General features: G+C 42.8%; 1 protein-coding gene across 1 annotated transcript in view; it reads left to right on the top strand.

The window, feature by feature from the left end:
* ctnnd2a (catenin (cadherin-associated protein), delta 2a) overlaps window positions 1-18,637 on the top strand; it is a gene marked incomplete at both ends in the record, with an annotated part of 886,308 nt that overhangs the window by 136,648 nt on the left and 731,023 nt on the right. The window contains one exon of the mRNA XM_084325908.1: window positions 11,728-11,840. Coding sequence (XP_084182034.1) covers window positions 11,728-11,840 — 113 coding nt within the window. The remainder of the gene's footprint in view (window positions 1-11,727; window positions 11,841-18,637) is intronic.

Raw genomic sequence — 18,637 nt, 5'->3', positions numbered from 1 at the left:
ACCCACCTAAACTCAGTTTAACACCTTTTTATTACCATTCAGGGATGTAGTCGAGGATAAGCCAACCTAAACTCAGTTTAAACAACCTTTTATTACCATTCAGGGATGTAGTCGAGGATAAACCAACCTAAACACAGTTTAACCTCTTACACACCCAGAAAAGTGGCTTTTTTTCTTTTTCTTTTTTCTTTTTTTAACTTGAGGACTGCATAAATTGTTTTGCAAAGCTTAGCTTTATACTTTATACTTATAGCACATGCATGAGCCTGGTCTCCTTTGAAAGATAACATTCTGAAGTTACTAATGCAAAAAAGGAAAACACTTTTAGTGCTAATGGAATAGAGCAGTGCTTCTCAAACTTTTTCTGTCAGGCCCCCCTTTGGCGGACCAAAATATTTTGGGCCCCCCCCCTCCCCTCGCCCCAACAAAATAGTCATGAAATGGGCCATGTTTAAATTAATTGAAATAACACCAATATCGTGACCTTTCAAATTGGCCCTGTATTTTGTTTTCAGAGCTGTCATGGATGAAAAGCCAGCTTCACACAGATACTGTATGTGGTGCTGAATGGTATCAACACCTTAACTGCTGCATCATGAGATACTTGGTGGGCCATGAGATGAGATACTTGGTACTCAGCACCACACTCTGAAACTAGCTCTCCAGGTGGTATCAGATGAGATTTCAAAGAGTTCTTCCAAGAGTTTGGATGGAGATGTGTCAGGAAGCTTTGTCTCAATGTTGTCTGTAAAGGTTTTTTTTTTTATCCAGAGTAACTTGGTGATCCTTTTCTGTGTTTTATTAAATAATGATTTTCAGATTTTGAGAAATGGTATTTTCATGGAGAACAGTGCAGCTGCAACAGATAGCACTTTACTGATAATTTTCTGTAATAAAAAAAAATTATTACCCCCCCTGTCATGCCTCTGCGCCCCCCCTGGGGGGCGCGCCCCCCACTTTGAGAAACACTGGAATAGAGTAACATAGGTCTGAACTTGAGTTGAACTTGAACGTGTGTACTCACATTTTTCTGTAGTGGTTCAATCAATCAATCAAATTTATTTATAAAGCACATTTCACATGACGCGTGTCAACCAAAGTGCTGTACAGAGGGTAAATACACAAGATACATATAGACAACAATCACACTCCGTTTTATGGGAGGGCACACAGGCAAACACATAGAAAAAACAGGGCATGAGTCAGTGAACGGGAAAGGCTAGTAGGTAGAAGTGGGTTTTGAGCCTCGATTTGAAGGCATCTATCGAGGGGGCGAGCCTAATGGAGGTGGGGATGCTGTTCCACAGTTCAGGGGCTGCGATAGCAAAGGCACGGCCCCCCTGAGCTTGAGGTTAGACCTCCGGACTGTCAGGAGCCTCTGATCGGCTGACCTGAGGGACCTGGTGTTGGAATAGGGGGATAGGAGGTCTGAGATGTAGGAGGGTGTGTGACCATTAAGGGCTTTAAAAACAAATAGGAGAACCTTAAAATCTATCCTGTAGTGTACTGGGAGCCAATGAAGGGAGGCAAGGACAGGGGTGATGTGGTCTCTCTTGCGGGTTCTGGTCAACAGTCTGGCAGCAGCGTTTTGTACCAGTTGTAAGCGGGACAGGGAAGACTGGTTAATGCCTATATAGAGGGAGTTGCAGTAGTCTAATCTAGATGAAATGAAGGCGTGGATGACTCTCTGAAGGTCTGCAGGGGAGAGAAGGGCTTTGAGTTTGGCAATGGTGCGTAGTTGGAAAAAACATGCCTTTGCCACTGAGTTTACTGGTTGCAAGATTCCATATTCCAATAGCATAGAGGTATAAGCTTGAAAACAAGGCGGTTCCATAGCCTGAAGTCTTATGTAGTACAGGTCCAAATTTTATAAAAATCCGTTCAGAAATGGGTCTTTTAGAGGCGTCAGAGTATAACCGGTGACAAAAAAAGCTCTCCAAAATCCTACGGACATTCCTACCCCCACCCCCCTCCACGTGGGGTATCGTTGGAAAGGTACACTCATTGTCTACAACACTGACCAATCATTTTAGCCATCACCGGATGATTGGCAGTTCTGGAATGTCAGGAGTCCGGGGTGGTCATCTGATGTGCGGCGCGTAAAAAGACGCTCGCCTGACATATCGTCATGTAATTTGAGAACCGAGCCACAGATTTGGTCGAGTGAGGTGGTGTTCGAACGGCAAGAAATAGATCTTTTGAACGGTCATTTATATGTTCGGCGAAAAATGCAGCCGCTAGACGTTCGCAAAGTGCTGTGACTTGTGTGCATGGGCATGATGGCCCGATTTCGGGCCGGTGCAAGTTAAGAGGTTACACAACCTTTTATTACCATTCAGGGATGTAGTGGAGGATAAACCCACCTAAACTCAGTTTAACACCTTTTTATTACCATTCAGAGATGTCGTGTCTCGAGAGCTCAGCCGTGTCTGCAGTTAAAAAAAAAATAGGAAATAGTGTCTGTTCGCTAGAGGTCTGCTCTCCTCTCTGTGACATCACACAGGGATTTCTCGGCTGCCGATTCAGCTGAACTCTGGAGACACAGAACACGTTTGTGAGTTACCAGTGTAAGAAAACAGTTTTTGGCCTTTATCAGCCTTCATCTGCCCTTCCTTGAAGTCTCCGCATTGTGTTTATTTGTTTGTTTTGTTGAGGCAATCGTTCGGTGGAATTCTGTCCTCCCACACTCTTACATGACTGTAACACTGTTTCACTGTCCCCGTTGTATGCATCGTGACAAAGATGTAACTGGAGTCATCGTCTCTTTATCAGAAAGGATGTTTATTTCCATAAACATCTCGTACAGAATGAAAGTCTTTGGTGGTATAAGAAACTAGATTAATATATTCTATCTCTGTCGATCGCTTTGGTGGTTCTGCGGCCTGTCCTGTTAGCCAAAGCCTGTCTGTTAGCCTGTAGCTATCTCTCTACCGCGTGGTATTTCCCCCTCCCCCTCCAGCCCTTGTTCAAAGGTGTGGTCCGTCTCGCTATCAAAACTCTTCTGCTCCCTACCGGAAGAACTAACAGCTATAAAGTATCTGTCTCGTTGTTGTGGCTCTACAACTCAGTAGGAACTGGTGTCAGGGACAGTATCTCTGTGGATAATGTCGTGGGCTTGAAGGAACATTAGAGCATAAGAACATAATTGAACAACACTGTTGCTCATAATTGCAATGCAAAAACAACCCATCTTCTGTATGTACCATAGTCTCAAACTGTACTGTCCATTAAATGCTGAGTCCAGATGTTCTGTGGCTGTTAGTGCTTACCTTTTCCTTCTCTGTCTAGTTTCTGTGAATCTTTGTTTCCACTTTGCTGACTTCATACTGTAGCTCTCTCCTTGTTAGCATACTGTAGCTCTCTCCCTGAACGTCAGCAAAACAAAGGAGATGATTGACTTCAGGAGGGCGGGGGTCAAGGACTACAGCCCCCTCAGCATCGACGGGGCACCGGTTGAGAGAGTCAACAGCTTTAAAGGTCAACCTCCACGTTGTATTTTTGTTCAATAAACAATGTGGACTAGGCCAACAGTGGCTTTCATGAAGAAGGGAAAAAATAAGTATTGAAATTGACCCAGTTTTAGCGTTTTTATCAAAACATTTTGTCTGCCCAACACAATCAACATGCACATGCATATTTTAATCAATGGTTTATAACGTGCACGTGTAATGTCGTCACAACAGGTATTGGTCACCAGGGGGCTCACCAGGGGGCGCTGAGAGTCACACAGCTAGTGGCAGGCAGAGAGCCTTGCTACCATAGATATATGCTTGCTACTACTAGCCGAATGGAAATGTATCTGTTTCACCTCACTATTGCTCCGTGATTATAGCCATCCATCCATCTCTAAAGCTAACCACTATTTGTAAAAGCCACAACCACGTTACCATATTTGTAATAATGTAAATCATTGTGTCGTTGTACACATAGTGTTTATAACGTTAGTAGATAACATAGCTTAGCTTGGTAGCTATTGTGCTAACAACATATCCCGACATCCGGCTTGCTGGCCGGCATGAACGGCCGACCCAAAATGGTTCTCTCCTCTCTGTACACCCCGACCCGTCCCCACGGGTGCCCTGCCGGGGGGCCCATGGACGCGACGGCGGCGGCAGCCGCAGGGCGCCCGAGCCCGCAAAGGCTAGTGTTACACGATAGCTATGAGCTAACTAGCGCTGCGGGCTCGCTGTTGTAGAGTCCACAAGCTTCACTCGGTGCATCAGTCACGAAAGGGGCTATGATGAGCTTGGCAAGCCAGAGTAAAACACAGTTTTCATTCAATCAATCAATAACAACATTAACCAGACTCTCGTTGTGTCTATTATGCTAACGCTAACGTTACCTCATTGTGTCTATTCTACACAGATAGCCTCTCGTGTCTATCTGCTAACGTTAGCATTAGGCTAACTAACGTTACGTCCCTAACCCCCAACAACAAGCGTAACTAATCAGCGATCTTTTTGTCAGACTAAACTCTCCGCTCGGTGGCAAATTGTGTTGATGTCTGTTTTGTTTCATCAATAAATGAGGCAGAATACACAGTGACTGTATCCTTTTTTATTGCACTTGTTTCTTGCTGCAAACATACAAAAGACATCCTACGCGAGACATCAAAGATGGCGGCGTTCTGTTTTCGTTCAGACTCCCCAAACAGTGACGTCACCGTGTCTCTCTTCTGACCAATCAGTGGTCTGCAGTTTTTCACGTGTCATTTCTGGAGCTCTCATGCTGATCATCAGCAGCCCTGCCTCCCCACACGGAGACAAACTGAGTACTTTATTTTAGTGGAAAAGCAACATTAGATTCGGCTCATTAATATGCAAGCCACACCTGTTGTGACGTCGGCGTTTGATAAGCTTTTTTGATTCGCGCGTGCATGTTATTCGTGCGTGGACCTTCAGAGTGGCATTTCCGGTGTCAAATGGAAAAAAATAAATAATGAAATTATATACCAATGATGTAAACTACCCATAATTGATCAGTAGGGTTTAACCTAGAGGTTGGGCTTTAAGTACCTCGGAGCCTACATATCCGAGGACTTGACATGGACCACACACATTGACAGTGTTGTGAAGAAGGCACAACAACGCCTCTACTTCCTCAGGCGCCTAAGGAAGTTCCAAGTCAGTCAGAAGATCCTTAAGAACTTCATGTACAATAGAGAGCATCCTGACTGGCAACATCACCTCCTGGTTTGGGAATAGCACTGCACAAGACCGAAGCAGACTACAAAGAGTGACACGTTCAGCCGAACGCACAATTGGAGGGGGGCTCCCCACCCTCCAGAACATTTACAACAAGCGGTGCAGGGGCAAGGCTAAGAGAATCATTAAAGACTCCAGTCACCCGAACAACTGCCTCTTTGAACTGCTGCGGTCAGGCAAGCGATACCGGAGTCTCAAGGCGAGCACAGAAAGACTCAGAAGAAGCTTCTATCCCAAGGCCATCAGGCTGCTCAACGAACAATGAACACTACACAACAACAACCATCAAACGCACATAGCACACACATCCACACACACACTCACTTTAAACAAACACACTGTAGCACCCACTCCCCACACTTTATATTTATTGATGAAGGATTGCACTACAACTCGTACACCTTACTGTAAATTGTACCTAAATTGTACCTCATCCCATTTCTGCTTTGCACTATATAGTATTGTACATTAGTACACTGCATAGTATTGTATATTATATGGTAACTCAGTTACGTCTATTCTGCATCGAACATTGTACATATGTCTATACTGAACACTGGGACCTCATTTTCTACTTCTAATTTACATGCTATACTATGTTATTTGATACTATCTTGTCTAGCACAGTCTCTGGAGCGTAACAGTAAGAAGCATTTTGTATGAAAGTATTCTGTACTTCTGTATGACAACTATTAAAGAAACTTGAACTTGAAACTTGTTACAAATCCATTACATTACAAGTGTCAGACATGGCACAGTTTCTAGATGTAAACCTAAAGGTAGAATCTGTAATGCTGTCAAACAGCAACCTCTAAGCAAAAGAGCCCCGCTTGGTATTGCACTTGTTTGGGTCTGGAGTTTAGGCAACCCCTATCCTCATTCAACTTCAACCCACACCTCGGACCAGGACAAAACATGTAAACAAAGTGCAATAGCAAGCAGGGCTCTTCTGTCTAGAAGCCACTATGTGATGCCATTACAGACTCTACCTTTACAAGTCTCTCAACTATACTCAACATTTTGTACATTCGATTGCAGCTCAGACAGTGTGGGTTGTAGTTGTTTATGTGTACTTCAACAAGTGTGTTCAAGTACTGAAAGGTTTCTGAGTGTGTGTGGATGATATATATGATGTTGCAGTTTGACCAACTGTGACTACGGAGGTGATAGAGTGAATGCATGCATGTATGCCAACCAACCAACCAACCAACCAACCAACCAACCAACCAACCAACCAACCAACCAACCAACCAACCAACCAACCAACTAACCAGGAGGTGTCCTACCAAACAACCTACAGAGTGCAGTGGCAGGAACAATTAACAACTAATGTCCTGAATCTCCTCAGCCACAACTTCAGCCTACCTTCAGGTGACATCAAAACAACAAATGGAAATGCCATAATGGTCAATACCGACAAGTGAGAAGAACATTTATGTAACCTCTTAAGCCCGAGCGTTCCGGGTGATGGACCGCAGATGACATCACGCCATAAATCCATCTCTACAGACTGTATGAATTAATGTTGTGTTTTTTCCCCCCAAATGTAGCCAAGAGTAAAGACCCTAACCCTTTGATATTTTCTGCAATACGTTTGTTTACCAATAGGTTAACACATCCAGTGCCGTTCACTGAAACGTGTCCCAACGGTTCAGTGCCAGAAACGAAGATTCTCATTTCTGAGTCGTTATTTTTAGGCAGATTTTCTCAAAATAGGGCTAGGGCTCAAGAGGTTAAGAATAGCATTTTCACATACTGTATATCATAAAGAACACTTTAATAGCTGTAAGCTTTGGAAACATATTTTCTTGCACCTCATCAAACGTTGAGGACACAAATGGCACCTGTTTCATGGAATGACCAGAATTAGTAGGATATAAGTAGAATATCTTCATCGCAACACATTGTTACATATACCAGGAATTTGCCCTGCATTCAACCCATCCTAACCTTTGAGGAGCAGTGGGCAGCCATAGACCAGCACCAATATATCTAGCATATAAGTACATGCATTTTATGGTGTGGGAGGAAACCGGAGTACCCGGAGGAAATCCACACAAACACAGGGAGAAATACAGTACGTTCAGTTCACGTTCGCCCAAAATATGAACGAGTTCACGAGCGATCGTTCATTGAACGCGTTCAGGTACATCACTGCAGTCAACGTACCTCTCATCATCAGTCAATGTACCTCTCATCAACAGTCAACGTACCTCTCATCATCAGTCAATGTACCTCTCATCAACAGTCAACGTACCTCTCAGTAACAGTCAACGTACCTCTCATCAACAGTCAGCGTACCTCTCATCAACAGTCAATGTACCTCTCATCAACAGTCAACTTACCTCTCATCAACAGTCAACGTACCTCTCAGTAACAGTCAACGTACCTCTCATCAACAGTCAACGTACCTCTCATCAACAGTCAGCGTACCTCTCATCAACAGTCAACGTACCTCTCAGTAACAGTCAACATACCTCTCATCAACAGTCAACGTACCTCTCATCAACAGTCAACGTACCTCTCATCAACAGTCAACGTACCTCTCATCAACAGTCAACGTACCTCTCATCAACAGTCAATGTACCTCTCATCAACAGTCAACGTACCTCTCATCAACAGTCAACGTACCTCTCATCAACAGTCAACGTACCTCTCATTATCAGTCAACGTACCTCTCATCAACAGTCAACGTACCTCTCATCAACAGTCAACGTACCTCTCAGTAACAGTCAACGTACCTCTCATCAACAGTCAGCGTATCTCTCATCAACAGTCAGTGTACCTCTCATCAGTCAACAGTACACATCTCATCATCAGGGATTTGTATCGTACCTCAGGGATTTAAAACGACTCCAGCTGTATGGAAATCAAAAGTGACGAGGCGCCAGCAGTAATGGTGGTTTTGAAGCTGGTACTGTAGCTATAGCTGTAAATTTTGAATCACAGCTCAGAAGGTATGGTTGAAGTATTCCCAGTGACCCCCCCTCTCTCTCTCTCTCTCTCTCTCTCTCTCTCTCTCTCTCTCTCTCTCTCTCTCTCTCTCTCTCTCTCTCTCTCTCTCTCTCTCTCTCTCTCTCTCTCTCTCTCTCTCTCTCTCTCCATGCAAATCACAAGGGTGGCACAGCATCCCTCCATAATGTCATTTCCGGATATCACTTGTATGCCTTTGTTACGCTGGCATGGGAAATGAAATGAAAAGAACATGATGATGATGATGATGATGATGATGATGATGATGTGTGTGTGTGTGTGTGTGTGTGTGTGTGTGTGTGTGTGTGTGTGTGTGTGTGTGTGTGTGTGTGTGTGTGTGTGTGTGTGTGTGTGTGTGTGTGTGTGTGTGTGTGTGTGTGTGTGTGTGTGTGTGTGTGTGTGTGTGTGTGTGTGTGTGTGTGTGTGTGTGTGTGTGTGTGTGTGTGTGTGTGTAAAACTGTACAAAGAGGCCGACAAGAGGAATGATCCTAGGGAACAGAGGGAAGCTTTTACAAGATAGTGTATGAGAGAGAGAGAGATATAGTTAGAGAGCGCATATAGAGAGGTTAGGTAGAAAGGATTGGCAAGATTTGAGATCTTATATAGGGACTGTTGGGATCAAGTCATTGTACCTCAAATGGCTTCAGAGAAGCAATCGCGTGCATGTGCACAGACACACACGCACAAGCACACATGCACACACACACACAGACACACACACTCTCACTCACTTTATCTCTCTCTCACTCACTCACGCACGCACGCACACACACTCACTCACTTTATCTCTCTCTCACACAATACCATCCAGAGGGGTATAGTTCACGGCAGTATTGATCTGCTTCTGCATGGCTGTGATTAACCCAAACGCAACACACACACGCCCGTGCGCGCGGTGGCGGTGACACAGCATTTTTGAAAACGTTTTTTTTTTTTCAGTTTTGAAGCTCATCAGTCTGGCTTACAGCTAGATGAGTGATATTGAGGACCTCCATTAATGGCACTTAAAGAGCTAATGTATCAGCTACTGACTGGACATGCATGCACACACACACACACACACACACACACACACACACACACACACACACACACACACACACACACACACACACACACACACACACACACACACATACATATGTGCGCACATGTACAGGCACTCTCTTTCCCACTGCTATTTTATGGACTCATTTGAAGTGTTGTTTCACACACACACACACACACACACACACACACACACACACACACACACACACACACACACACACACACACACACACACACACACACACACACACAGGCCGTCATCGGCTATACTTACCCCTCAAACAGAGTGGGCATGATGCACTTCGATGGTACCCGCTCCACTTGTTGGCCAGACTGGACGTGCCTGGCACAGCGCTCTGGTCTTTGGGAAAGGGGACAAATTATACACGTCCAGCTTATTTTCTTGGTGTCTCACATGTGGACTGACTACATAGACATACACTGGGAGATTCAGTCGCAGCGACTCCAGAATACATAATTATAAAAAAATTAAAAAGTTTTTGTGCCTGCTCTGGTGCCAACATCATGCCTTAAGCGCTCTGTTCTCACTTCTTGTCTGTCTCACGGGTCACACTGCGTGCCGGCTGACGTTTTATCCCCCAAACACTTTAATTATAACGTGTAAATTTTTTCAGCTATTTCAATTTTAGTTTTAGTCTTAGTCATGTGTCTACGGAAGTGTATTGCTGCCACACCAGAAAAAACTAAATATATCCGTATCACGTTATAACATAAAGGTTTCACGTTATAACGTGATAACTTCTTGTTTTAACATAAAACGTTTCACGTTATAATGTGATAACTTCTTGTTATAACATAAAGGTTTCACGTTATAACATGATAACTTCTTGTTTTAACATAAAACGTTTCACGTTATAACGTGATAACTTCTTGTTTTAACACAAAAAACGTTTCACGTTATAACGTGATAACTTCTTATCACGTTATAACATCATCATCATCATCATCATCAAACCTTTATTTGAATAGGCAGGTTAATTAAGAACAAGTTTGGGGGTAAAAAGCCCCCTAGGGGAAAGGGGATGGGGGATAAAATCAAATAAATAAAAATAAAACACAAAGGAACATTATTAAAAAGGCAGGACATACATGGTGTTAGCACATGGAGAAACATCTACATGAGTGCTCTAGGGAGTTTGTTAAAGTTTCCTTAAACAATCGAATTGAAATAAACGTTTCCATATTTAAGGTTTTTTGTAGTGTAAAGGTTTCACGTTATAACGTGATAATTTCTTGTTTTAACATAAAATGTTTCACGTTATAACATAAAGGTTTCACGTTATAACGTGATAACTTCTTGTTTTAAGTTATCACGTTATAACGTGAAACGTTTTATGTTAAAACAAGAAGTTATCACGTTATAACATGAAACCTTTATGTTATAACGTGAAACGTTTTATGTTAAAACAAGAAGTTATCACGTTATAACATGAAACCTTTATGTTATAACAAGAAGTTATCACGTTATAACGTGAAACGTTTTATGTTAAAACAAGAAGTTATCACGTTATAACGTGAAACGTTTTATGTTAAAACAAGAAGTTATCATGTTATAACGTGAAACCTTTATGTTATAGCGTGATACAGATTATAATTTTTTTCTGGTGTGGCAGCAATATGTCAAATATGTGTGTCAAATGCTCCTTTTCCGTTTTCATCATATTTAGTCACCTTCATTTATTTTTAGTCAGTCAACTACACGTCAGAGCATTTTAGTCTTTGTTTAGTCTCGATTTAGTCTTTTTTGTTTAGTCTCGCGACTCAGTTACAGCCTTATAAATTGGAGCAAAAAAAGAATACAGCTGCCTACCTGCTAATACGCTAGCTTCACAACAACAACATGCGATCCGTCCTCTCATATCTCCGTCATGCAGTAATGTAGGGAAGAAAGAGGAGAGTTTCCTTTTCTGTATGGTGCTTTATTTCCAGTTCAATATGGGGTTTTACAGGTTGATAATTCCCTTCTCATACACAATACAGCTGCCTACTAATACGCTTCACAACAACAATGTAACATTCAATCCGTCCTACCATATCTCCCGGGGGGAAACAACACCCCCGGCGTAACAGTCGTGCCCCCCTACCCACGGAACGATGTGTTGGGGATAAGGGTTCCGCACGGACAATTGTTTGTTACTTTCCTGTCTGCAAACGAGCTCCTGTTAGCTAGCAAGTAAACAGTATTGACGTTGAAGTGGAATAAAGCACGATTTTATTTTGCAAACTACATTTTGTGTCGTCGTTATTAGTCAATGACAATGCATGAATAATTCCGTCACATTAGTGTCACATGATCTTTCGTCTTCGTTTCGTCTTTTCGTTTCGTCTCGTTGTCGTTAGGGGAAAAAGCTTCATTGACGACCATATTTAGTCATCATTTTTGTTGACTAAATTAACACTGCCCAAAAGTCTTTATAACTAACAGTCAATGAGCTTACATGTTGTTCACATTTCTCTATCTTTCTGTCTGTCTGTCCAGGAGTTGCAGTTTGAGCGTCTGACCAGAGAGTTGGAGGCAGAGCGTCAGATTGTGGCGACGCAGCTGGAGAGATGCAAGCTGGGATCAGACGCTGGAAGTATGAGCAGTATCAGGTAATACAGTGTACTATTACACCACTGTGATCATTACAGATGTAGCCCTTAGGATGGTCTGCACTGCAGAGTGGGTCCCGGTGTGTGCCGTATTAACGGTATCAACCAGTAGGGGCGCTCGGGTTACACCTGGTTACTTTTCGTCTCCAAGGGGAGGGGAGAAAGCCGGTGCCGAGGATTGTGTTTGCGCCTTTTACAAATGTCCAATCTAACGAATTTCGTTTGCTCATAAAATGCTTAAAATGTTAAATATATGATTCTGTTTCTGTCCTATCCACTATCCTGTGAGTATAAAACAGCACAAACGCGCTCACAGTCAGTTTTCTCAAGTTGCATATTAATATTATTTGATGATTACTTTTTAATGATATAATTTAGGTTCCCCACACCTCCCGGGCAGCGTGTCTGATGAGCAGGTTGGCACCTTGCATGGTTGCCTCTGCTGTCGGTTTGTGAATGTGTGAGTGGGTAAAAATCCCATATAATCCCAAATTTGGATAAAAGCGCCATATAAATGCACCATTTACCATTTACCAGCTAGCAGTGCATAGACCACTGCACTTCTGCATTACATTGAAATCGGGGAGGAGATAGCGGGGGGAGCAAATGAATGAATGTGGATGAGAGCCTTGATGTAAGTGGTTGCAGCTACGGCTGTGGGGGTGCTGGAGACATGATCCAATATACTTGTATGCGCCTGAGTCTCCTGAACATGGCGCGACCCACTCCAAATTGATCAGAACTAAATCGGCCGAGCTAATGTCCCCTTTTCAGCACCTACTCCCCATACGCATGCGCAGATTGCCAACAGAGTCTGAAAGGCGCGAGACGGCACGCGAATGAATGTTGAATGTTCCATCAGAGCGGGGGAGCTTGTGGTGGTAGTGGAGCGGCTATAGACCACTGCACTTAAATATAAACATTAGTCTACGTGGAGACTCAATGAGGTAGTTGTCGCCATATGACGCGTCTGGCCATTGAGTGGGATCATTTTTCCATTATCCTGTTCGGCTGAAAGGACACTGGCCATCGAAGCAGGCACAAGCTCCCCCGCTCTGATGGAACATTCAACATTCATTCGCGCATCGTCTCGCGTCGTTCAGACTCCGTTGGCAATCTCTGCATGCATATGGGGAGTAGGTGCTGAAAAGGGGACTTTAGCTCAGCCGATTTAGTTCTGATCGATTTGGAGTGGGTCGCACCGTGTTCAGGAGACTCAGGCGCATACAAGTATATTGGATCATGTCTGCACCCCCACAGCCGTAGCTGCAACCACTTACATCAAGGCTCTCATCCACATTCATTAATTTGCTCCCCCCGCTATCTCCTCCCCGATTTCAGAATCCCGGAAGTGTTGCGGTGGTCTATTGCAGTAGTTGAGGCGAGACATGACTGTTGGTTGCAGGAGAAGTTGAGTGGCTTCTTTTGTCAGGAAGGGGCGGATCCTTCTTACGTTGCTCAGGAAGAATCTGCAGGTTGTGGTTGTTGCGGTGATGTGAGCAGAGAAGTTCAGCCGGTCGTCAAGGACTATACCTAGGTTCTTGGCGGTCGGGAACGAAGCCACGGCTACATTCTTCACTGTGATCGAAAATGTCGGTCAGCAGGGAGGATTTGGCTGGGAGGTGAAGTAACTCCATTTGGTTTAGTTTCAGTTTGAGGTGGTTAGTCGTCATCCATGCGGAAATGTCAGACAGGCAGGCCGGAATCCACTGAGCGACTTGGATATCTGAGGGAGGAAAGTTCAAGTTTTGTTTTATTTGTCACATATAATGTACATGTACATTACAGTTAAATGCTTGGTTCTGTATGAGCCCCCTAAGATTGTGCTTCATACAGTGAAAAAAGTTTAAAGAATAAAGACCAAACACTATACAAAATATACAATATAGAAAACAAAGTACAAAGTGCAAACAAAATGGAAACATAGTTCCATGTAGTTTATTGTTTATTGACAAGGATCCCCATTAGCTAACGCAAAGACACCAGCTAGTCTTCCTGGGGTCCGAAAACAACTTTCCAACATTACAACATGACAAAATTAGTAGTGCGTCACACAGACCAAAGAAACACACAATCAAACGATAACTGAACACATCAAGGTAACAACAATTTCACATGACTCTACATTATCACTTTCATATTCATTGGCTCTCTTGTAAGTGAGATCTCAACTTATTCTTAAATCTAGCTATAACTTCTATTTAGCTTATGCCACTTGGAAGACCGTTCCGTGCCCAGATAGCCCTATATTACAGTTATTTTCATGCTTTTGTATTTTGCACTACAGAAGGTTAACCCTTTACTATCACACTACCGACAGTTACCGTTAACCTGTTGTTAACCTGCTGTTGTGTGGCAGTGAAAGGGGTAACCTTATGTGTATTGTCACAGTGAAAGGGTTAACCATTAGGTAGTGCGGCAGTGAAAGGGGTTAAGCAACCTTTTCGAAGCAGAAGCCCACACAACAGAACAATAATCCAAGTGGCATAAGACCAAAACACATACAATTTGATTCAACCATGAAAGTGGAAGGAATGATGCACATTTTATTACAATAGCAACAGCTCTGCCCATTTTGGAGACAGTTTTGATGATATAATCAGACCATGATAATGAACGATCAAGCCAAATGCCTAAAAGCTTAGCTTTATCAACCTGTTGTATAGGTTGACCTGCAATATGTAAAATCAAAGTAGGATCAAGTGCTAATCTTGGATTGGACCCTAATATCAAACAGACAGATTTTGAAATATTAAGAACTTATTTGATCGTATCCAGTTGTATAAAATGTTTAGCTCAATGGACAATACCTGGTTAAGCGCTGAGCATGTATTTGCAGCATAATAATGTGTCGAATCATCAGCATATTGAGTTAAACTTGCCTGTCTAATGGAAAATCTAATATCATTTGTGAATAGAGAGAATAAGAGGGGCCCCAGGTAACTCCCCTGTGGGACACAGCAGTCTAACCCTCTACTGCTTGAAAAAGCACCATTAAAATAGACCCTCTGAGACCTAGAGGGGAAAAAAAATAAATAGACAAGCTATTAAAGCCATAGTACCTTAATTTCTGTATTAAAAGGTCATAATCTATCACATCAAAGGCTGCACTGAAATCCAACATAACAGCCCCCACCAGCATTGACCTGTCGATAGCTGAGAGCCAACTATCATAGAGATGTAGTGCAAATATTTTAGTAATAAATAAATAAAATATGGTGTACTATTACTTGGCCTACTACTATTACTAGGCTTACTACTACAGCTACTACTACTAGTGACTATTACTGTTACTGTCCCCAAGATGGAGTCAGATAACAATAACACAAACTGACTACATCTGCCTGTCACAGCCAAAGAAGAAGTAATGTATTGATTGACAATTGGCGATGGTGATGTTGAGATTTAGCCAATGTTATCTGGTGTTTCCTGGTAGAAATAAAAGTAGTATTATTTAACTAAATGTAATTTTTTTATTAATTACCATGTCAACCACACTACAGCACTTCCTGATATTACAGTATCAATTACCATATCAACCACACTATACCACTTCCTGATATTGCAGTATTAATTACCATATCAACCACACTATAACACTTCCCTCCACTGTTCAAAAATGGCCTTGTTATGTTAGAAATATGACCTTTATGGTAAAACAATGAAGAAATGGACAGCATTTATATAGCGCTTTACAACTTATGCCTCACATTCACCCATTCACTCATACATTCACACACTGACGGCAGAGGCAACCATGCAAGGTGCCAACCTGCTCATCCGGAGCAGTTAGGGATTAAGTGTCTTGCTCAAGGACACTTCGACACACTGCGGGGAGGAGCCGGAATCAAACCGAAACCTTCTGATTACCAGATGACCGCTCTACCTCCTGAACCACTGTCGCCACTGACCTTTATGCTGCTAAGATGCTAAGACAAGACAAGAGAAAGACATGGAAGGAGGGATAGGAGAGGAGAGGAGGGGAGGGGAGGGGAGGGGAGGGGAGGGGAGGGGAGGGGAGAGGAGAGGAGGGGAGGGGAGGGGAGGGGAGGGGAGAGGAGAGGAGAGGAGAGGATATGTGGAAGGGGATATGTGAAGAGAGGAGATGAGGAGAAGATATAGCCTACATATTATATGTGTCTGACTCGCGTGATAATCAGCTGCTCTGTTACTAACAGCTCTTAACTGAGAGATGGAGCTGTGAGCTTGGTGTCTCTCACTCCCTCCCTTTCATCATGCCTCTCTCTCTCTCTCACTCTATCTTGCTGTCTTTGCTTCCATTCTGTCAAATGCTCCCTCTCTCCTCCCATCTATCTGTCCTCGTCTTTCTAATCTCTCTCTCTCTCTCGCTCTCTCGCTCTCTCTCTCTCTCTCTCTCTCTCTCTCTCTCTCTCTCTCTCTCTCTCTCTCTCTCTCTCTCTCTCTCTCTCTCTCTCTCTCTCTCTCTCTCTCTCTCTCTCTCTCTCTCTCTCTCTCTCTCTCTCTCTCTCTCTCTCTCGGACTCACTCTATATCTCTCTCTCTCTCTCTCTGTCTCTTGACATTTTACGTGTGTGTGTGTGTGTGTGCTTGTGTCTGTGTGTTAAATACTAATACTGTACATTCACAACTGAATCATATTCTGTGTGATATTCTAGTTCTGTGTGAACTTTGCTCTCATGCCAGAGATATGCGTTGATATAAACTCAACAACCCTCTGACTCAAGCAGCCACTTGCATAAGTCCACATAGTCCACATAAATACACAAAGTCCACATAAATCCACACAGTCCACATAAATACACAAAGTCCACATAAATACACTTAGTCCACATACATTTAGTCCACATAAATAAACATAGTCCACATAAATATAGATAGCACACACAAATACGCATAGTACACATAAATACACATAGTCCACATAAATACACAGTCAACATAAGTACACATAATACACAATAATACACATTGTACACATATATACACATAGTACACATTAGGGGTGTAAGGGTACACATATCCATACTGAACCGTTTCAGTACTGGACCTTCGGGTCAGTACGGGCTGATGTGTACCGAACGAATGAAACGGTACAGAACCGCGCGGCCAGAACCTTTTTTTTGCACGCAGAATTTTATTCAAAACTCCAAGTTCACCCCTTCCCAAAATATAACTTGCGCAAAGGGCCGGATGTTCGTTCAGCCCACGCACAACACTGAGAGATTACCTTCGGTTCGGTACGGATATGTGTACATTTACACCCCACTGATGGATAAGGAGGGAGACCTTGCACTCTAACCTGAAGGAGACGGGAAGCCAGTGTAGAGAAGGGAGTATGGGTGTGATATGTTCATATTTCCGCACTCATCAGGATCCTAGCTTCTGCATGTACTGGAGCTTCTGGATGCTCTTGCTAGGGACCCCGGTGAGCAGTGCGTTGCACGGTTGCAGTAGTAGTCAAGCCTTGAGGAGACAAAGGCGTGAACGAGTTTTTCGGCATCTGGCAGGGTGAGTGTGGGGCGAAAGTCTGGCTATGTTTCTGAGGTGGAAGAATGAGGTCCATTTTTATACACCACCAGGTTGGTTATTACAGGTGAGCGGGGGAGGTTCTGGCTGGAAAAGGTGATGCTGGTTATTGGGGATGATTGATAACTAACTATTTTGAGTACATAAAGTTTCAGTTATTAGATTATTTTCCTAAAGTCTAGTTTTTATTTGTATTCCCGTTAACTAAAATACATTTTCTCACACCTAGTTTTAGTTTTTAGTTTAGATTTAGGGTGCGTTCACACCTGAGCTCTTTGGTCCGTTTTAACCAAACCCTAGTTCCTTCTGTTATGTTGGGTAGTCTGGTTGGTCTGGGGTGGTGTGAAAGCTCATTTTAACTCTGGTGTGGACCAACCAACCAAACTCTGGTCCACCTGAAAATGTTGGTCTCGGTTTGCTTCCAAGTGAACCCTGAAGCGGTTTGTTTGAGGTGTGAAAGCTATCCAGGCCAATAGCAGCAAAGGACCTGAATAATTGTGCATTTAATGAAGCTGATTGGGCAGTTTTTGTTGACATTTCCGTATGTTTTCATCATCATAATGTTATTATTATTATTTTTTTTACAAATGGTCATTTCAAAATAGCCAAATAGTGTTGTGATTAGAGGTGGGAAAAAAATAAAAATCTAGATTAATCTATCTGCAATAATGGAGTTAATCTAGATTAATCTAGATTAAAATGGCTCATTTGAAGTCTGCCGAAGTCATTCAAAGTGTGTTCTACCCAAATAATGACCAGACGTAAGTCCTTACTTTTTCTTTCCTCCTTTCCTTACGTTTCTCAGGCCAGGTGGCCCATTACACCATGAGCCCATCTCCCGTTTCCAAAATGCATTACAGACTGTTTGAAAAAGCTGTTTTGCTATGATAATTGGTAATGAAATATCAAAATAATGTTCAATAAGATGTACTTGTGTTTAATAAATGTTTTACAATTTAAATCCTCTAATATTGGATGGGTCTTGTATTTACCTCAGCTGCAAAGAGCACCAGGGCCCTCATTCATCAACGTGTTCTATGCACAGATCTGTGCTTACCCTGTGCGTACGATCATTTTTAAGCAAAGAGTGGGATTCATCAATTTCGATTTGAACTTGACTCCGTGCTTACATCTACGCACAGGTCAGACCAGGCGTACCTGGCGCCCAGTGGTAGAATATATTATTACAACAAGGAAATGAGCTTCTGTGCATAATAACACTGGCATGTTCTGTACGAACCGTAGTTCATTATAGTTCATTGTAAAATAGCAACAGTAGTGTAATTATGG

Source organism: Notolepis coatsorum (assembly GCF_963971535.1).
Source record: "Notolepis coatsorum genome assembly, chromosome: 12".
Classification (NCBI taxonomy): Eukaryota; Metazoa; Chordata; class Actinopteri; order Aulopiformes; family Paralepididae; genus Notolepis; species Notolepis coatsorum.
This window is presented reverse-complemented; position numbering and strand designations above follow the sequence as displayed.